The 6,000-nt window shown below is 47.3% G+C and overlaps 1 protein-coding gene across 1 annotated transcript in view; it reads right to left on the bottom strand.

The window, feature by feature from the left end:
* The window catches only part of LOC121699746 (disintegrin and metalloproteinase domain-containing protein 12-like), a 79,556-nt gene that overhangs the window by 8,954 nt on the left and 64,602 nt on the right, over positions 1 to 6,000 (bottom strand). The window contains exons 15-18 of the mRNA XM_042082124.1: positions 4,372 to 4,480; positions 3,517 to 3,715; positions 2,484 to 2,561; positions 177 to 285 (exon numbers count right to left, since the gene is read on the bottom strand). Of these exons, the coding sequence (XP_041938058.1) occupies positions 177 to 285; positions 2,484 to 2,561; positions 3,517 to 3,715; positions 4,372 to 4,480 (495 nt within the window). The remainder of the gene's footprint in view (positions 1 to 176; positions 286 to 2,483; positions 2,562 to 3,516; positions 3,716 to 4,371; positions 4,481 to 6,000) is intronic.

A 6,000-nucleotide genomic window follows, 5' to 3' on the forward strand; every position in this document is an offset into this window, starting at 1 on the left:
CAGAAAAAGCAACATCTGAACATGGACTACTCCACGGAGGAACATTTTATGCACAGGTGCAAAAGTGCACTGTGAAAAACACTGGAAATGACCCATCATTTCATTAGCAGTTTAAACTGACTGAACTTACTGATTATCTATACTGACTGTCTAATCAATAAGCTGGCTAAGCATACCTGCGATTCTCATAGGCCCGCTGTCCACACTGCCTCCGAAGCCGGCCTTGTCACAGAGAGGAGGAGCCCAGTGGGCCTCACAGTGACAGTTCTTGTTGTTGTTACAAACCTGTGGAGACACACGGAGCAGCGATGAGACACTTCACACATTCTCATTACCACAGCTGGACACAACAATCCTTCAGAAAAGCGCTGATTCACCAACACACCACACCGTGTGTGGACAGCTTAGATTATGACATGGAAAAGTTGCTGGTTGGGTGTACTTCAGCCTCTGGTGGAAAGTTGAAATGGAGAAACCATAATGATGATGATTAAGAATAACAATGTGTCATAATTGTCAACGATACACTTGAGCTTTCACTTGGCCTACATTGTTTGCAATCAACTAGAGCAGTCTCTCAAACAACCACATACTGTAGCTTTGACACATAAAGCAAAAGCGTCTCCCAACAAGAGGACATTCTGAGGTACAGGTCCAAGAATAGAGCGGGCAAGTGAGTGAGAGTTGAGTTCAGGCCAGCAGGACGCCACGCGGCCACAGCCGACAGCTGCAGATGGGAGCGAACACGCCCCATTACCCATGTGGCATAACACAGAGCGCCAACCTCCCCGCAGTCACGCCGACAACCTGTTTCCACATGGCCACAGACCCCTGACCAGTGTAAAACAACTCCGTCTCCTCTTCTCTCCTTTTCTCATCCCCTCTTTTCTTCTCGTTTTTTTTTCTATGAAAAAATAACAGACAACATCCCAGAGAATCCTCGCTGCACTGTGGCAAGGACTGGGCCCGGCAGGAAGCCCCTTGTGAGGTAATGAAGAGCAGCTGTGAGTCCTGCCGCCAGGCGAACATCTTGATCCGATGTGGAGAGAAGAGGAGACTCGGCCCTGGTGTCTTTAATAGACAAGCTCTTCAAAAAGCCCTTTAAAACAAAACGGAGCAGCTGGAAACAAACCAGCTTGGATTTGGAGTCGCCGGAAGGAGGTCTGAGTTTGGCAAAGATGTTTTGATGTTCTGAGAAATGTTTCCCATTCGTGCTCTGGTCCAGGTCATAGATTGTCAGCGATACAGTATGGACAGTTCATTCATTACATGTTTACACTTCTATATATCATGTATCCAAATGTTTTCTTTCTTTCTTTTTTCTGTCTGCGTTTAGTCTGTCAGTACAGACCTGGCTTACTTGAAACAAGTGGCAACGATGGAGCCATAACTATTCACTACCATCAAATCAGGAGGCCAATCCTGTTCTCTTGAAGCTAGCGCTGAAGCAGGGATTTTGACATCAGATGACTTTGGATAAGAATGAAATCAAAAAGCCCTGGAGTCTTTGGCAAAGAAAACTTTTAAATTCAGTCTGGTAATATTACATAGTAAGTCAATATTACACTCTCCTGGCTGCCACAAATCATTGGTCCCACAAGGGTAACTCATTGAGGCGTGAAAATACTTTTTCATTTCAGGCCAATGACGCCAACACATATAGGTGAAATATACTTGATTGTGAAATGCCGTGTGTTCAAATCTCCAGCAGTGACGGAGGGATATATTTCCACAGCTTGTCTTCACATTTCACCGCATTTCTGAACAAGGACAAGTGGCTTGGAGTCAAAGTATGATGAATAGCACCTTAAGCTGAACACAAATGAAGCCATTACACCTAATTGATTGAATCTTTCAGGAGCCTGGAAGATTGATTGTGTAGCATTGTAGCTCTTACCGTACATCACACCACGCTGACTACATAATGGCCCAGAAGGCAGCCTGTGCGACTGTGGATGTGCGTGTGTTTGTATGAGTGTGTGTCTCTCTCTCTTTTTATGTGTGTTTGTGTGTGTGTGTGTGTGTGTGTCTGTCTCTGTATCTGTGTCTGTGAGGTGTGCTGCTCTGCCAAAGCTTATTCTAAAGGGAATTAGAACAGCACTTCTACGTGGGGCAGAATCGTGCCCTTAACTGCTGGCTGGAAGGCAGGTTCCATGTTGTAGTTGGAATGGTGGCAGTCAGGAGAGAGGGACTGGATCTGGAACACTGGTCCTTGAATCTCAATCAAGGGAAGCACAGGGGGGGGGGGGGGGGGGGGCTCTCCTGCACCCTCACAAGAGGTCCACTGACCCCACCTCAAGCTGCTTCATGGCTCTCTGGCGCCGTCCACACAGCAACCGTGAAACAGGAAAAAAGTGTTTTTTCAAAGCATTCTGTTGTCGTGTGGACGGCCCCTTACAGTCCTGATTTGCCCGTGCGAGAGATGGGGTTAATGAAGGGTCGCAGGTGTGTGTGTGTGTGTGTGTGTGCGGCGACTCACTCACCCCCCGCCCGCTGCACTTCTCGGAACACTGGTGGACGCCAAAGACGCTGACATTCTGGCACTGGCGGTTCAGGCACATCTAGGGAGCGCAGAACAAGAGGAGACATGCAGGCTCATAAATATAGATTCAGCACCTCGGAGCGACACAAACACTCCTCATCGCAACATGATGGATGAAGTGCGAAGTCCCCGAGACCTCCCCACGCCTGTTATCTTTGGAGGAGCATGTGTCAGTAGATCAACTCCTTCAGTTATTAACAGAGCTGCCTGACATCATTAATAAGCGCGGCACCAAGTGGTTTCACTGACAACATGGCCTCCAGGAGGCTGTGGTTTTGGGTTCTGTTTTTGGAGCACTCCACCCAGATGAAATAAAAACCTCTGACAAGGACCTAACTCCATCCACGTGCGGCAGAGGGGCCCAGCTGTGGGGTGGGAGGATGCCTTGACTAGGGCAGGGGTGGGGGGGACGCAGAAACAATCTGCTGAATGTGTACACTGCCTCCCCTCCACAGCAGACCCAGAGAGCAGGTCTCTCTGCAGTGAGGCTGCCAGCAGGCAGGGGAGGATGCAGGCTGAGCCGTGGCACAGACACACTGAGCGGCAGCTCCACTAAACACAACCACATCTGAGCAATGCGCTGATGTCACTCGCTTCGCCGGTACTTTCCGCCGTCGCTGCTCTGCGTTAGCGCCAGTACAAATGAGGGCGTTCTCTGGCACCCCATCGGACATCTGTGGCCGTGGCACCCTTCAGAGGAGTCTTGTTAAACTGGCCCGCCAACACGTGATGGACTGACACAACAAGAATGATGCAGAAGAATTTTCCAGGAGATGTATATTTATTTTACTTTTCATGACATGTTTTGATGAGAGACTGTGAGGGACTGAACAAACAGAGGGGAGATTCAGGCTGACAAGCAGAACATTCTAGTTCTGCTGCTAGTTCAGAAGAGATGGAAAAGGAGGATTCTACCCAGGGAGAGTTTTTCTCATTTTTCTTCTGTGGTTCTATGGGCCCTCAAACACACTTACCATGCTGTCTCCACACTTGGTTCCGGTCAGCACTAGGCCAGGGTCGGGCATGTCGTCCCCCAAGTAGACGTGCGTTCCCCTGCACAGGATACGCCCTCCTGCCTGCAGAGGGATGTTGGTCTCGATGGACACAGCATTCGTACCAATCACCGGCCGATTGGCTCCACCTTGGCACTGGATTTTACCACATTTCGCATCCCTGTGGCACAAACCAATCCCCCAGTTACATGTAGCCACCTTCTTCTACAGAATTTAGGCTCCTACTAATGCAGTGTCTTTTATAACCCACATCAACCAACGCATTCAATCTTGTCTCAGGATTTGAAATTGATTGCCAAATCAACAACTTATTTAAATGACAATTTCAACAAAATCAACAACCCAGTAAACAGGGCTATTTTTGTCAGGGGATAATTGCTGTTTACACATGAGAAAAGTTTTCTCATGGCACCGGGGATGGGAGCTGAGCTCTCTCCAGACAAGCTTTAGCGAGGGGCTGACTGTGAGGTCTTTGTGTGCCTGTAATCAAGGCTCTCTTCTCCTCCCCATCCACTCCTGTCATTAGAGCAATTACATCAATCAACACAGTCCACTAAGCGTTTAATGCATCTGTGATCCAAGGACAATTAAAGAAATGTTTTGCAAGTGCTAACTCTCCATGCAAATGAGCACAACATTCTTAATAGCTTGTTTAGTAATGACTTGCCACCTCCTACACAATCTTGTTATCTTTTGTGTTGCTCTCTCAGAAAACACTCAGTTGTAGAGAGTGAAAGAGAGGCACAGGGGGAAGGAGGAGAGGAAAAAGGAAGCTTTCAGAGTGAAAGACAAACATGAGGGAGGGAAATGTCTTACGGAGCTTCGCATTTGGCAAAGGATCCCTTGGAGTCCTTTCCACAGTTCCCATACGGGTCTCCGGCTGAGTTCACCCTCACAAAGCAGATCCCTGGAGCTGCCTTAGCACCTGAAGGACACACCAAGCACCAACAGACCTGAGCAACCACACTTGATAAACTTGAATAAACAACCTAACAAACAACCTAAACCACACACTCTCTCCCTCAAACACACACACACACACAGGCGCGCCTGCAGGTGTACGTCCGTACGCACTGTGCGTACCATCAGGCTCAACAAGAGAACATTTCCTGTGTGTGTGTGTTTTGGCCCACCATACCTTCCCAACTATGGACAGTATCCCATTAGCTGCATGCCATCAGGCTACAATTTACAATTTTCTATTGAAGTTAGTGAACACGTTATCAAAATTAACGCGCACACATTTTGTTTGAGCAGGAGAGAGAGAATACGCACGCAGGCACGCAACTAGGCTACTTGTTTTCTTTTACTCGGCTATCTATATTATCAGCACACAATGTTGAGATAATTCACTAACTCAATACTCATCATGGATATCACAAGTTTAAACAACGAAAACAGAAAGAATGGATGCAGCAAAGCTACTGTAGGAGTTATTCCAGATGGGCAAGAACAAGGTAGGCAATTGCTTGTCAGAACGTTAGACTGCATTAGACAGCTGTTTAAAGCCAGACGTCACGGTAAGCTAGAACAAAACTAAAGGTAGCTTTAGCCTGTATATGGCTGTATCAAGTTGTCCAAATTAATAGGTCTTTTGAAGACGTTGTTGTTATATTATTGCATGTGAATGTTGCTATGCTATGTAAACCGGGAAACGGACAAATATTGTCCACGCGTGATTTTTTTTTGGCGGGGGGGATGGGTGTGCGTACCATAGCATTAATTCCTGCAGGCGCCCCTGCACGCACACACACACACACACACACACACACACTAGCGCAGGCACACACTAGTGATGGGGACGAGACCGCCTATGCCGAGTCCGAGTCAAGACCGAGTCTTTGAAGGGTCGAGACCGAGTCGAGACCGAGTCTGTTGGTTTTCAAATACAGTCGAGTCCGAGTCAAGACCGAGTCTTTGAGGAAGCAAGTCCGAGTCGAGACCGAGTCGAGACCAAGACTATAAAAAATGTTCAGTTTTAATATTCATAATTTAATATCACTCCAGTTAATAATCAACAGTTAGGCCTACAGACTAAGCTAGATTGGGAATTGTTTAGAGGAGCAGTTTTAACGTCCTAATATGGACTATGCTGACCTACAAACACTCACCGGCAGCAGAGCCATAGAAATAAATAAACGGCTCTGACGGCAGTATCTTTGCATTGCACCATGGGATGTCATTTTTAAATAATGCCGGTCAACATTGCATTTTATTATTATTGTTGTTATGTGTTGTCTGTTTTTTTATATGAACATAAAAAATGCGTTGGTCTCGAGGACTCGGTCTGAAATTACGAGTCCTTCTCCTCCCACTGTGGTCCGAGACCGAGTCAAGACCGAGTCTTTGAAGGAACGAGTCCGAGACGAGACCGAGAAAGCAGAAATTGGTCTCGAGACCGGACTCGAGTCCGAGACCGGACTCGAGTACTACATCACTAGCACA

Source organism: Alosa sapidissima, chromosome 24, assembly GCF_018492685.1.
Source record: "Alosa sapidissima isolate fAloSap1 chromosome 24, fAloSap1.pri, whole genome shotgun sequence".
Taxonomy (NCBI): Eukaryota; Metazoa; Chordata; class Actinopteri; order Clupeiformes; family Clupeidae; genus Alosa; species Alosa sapidissima.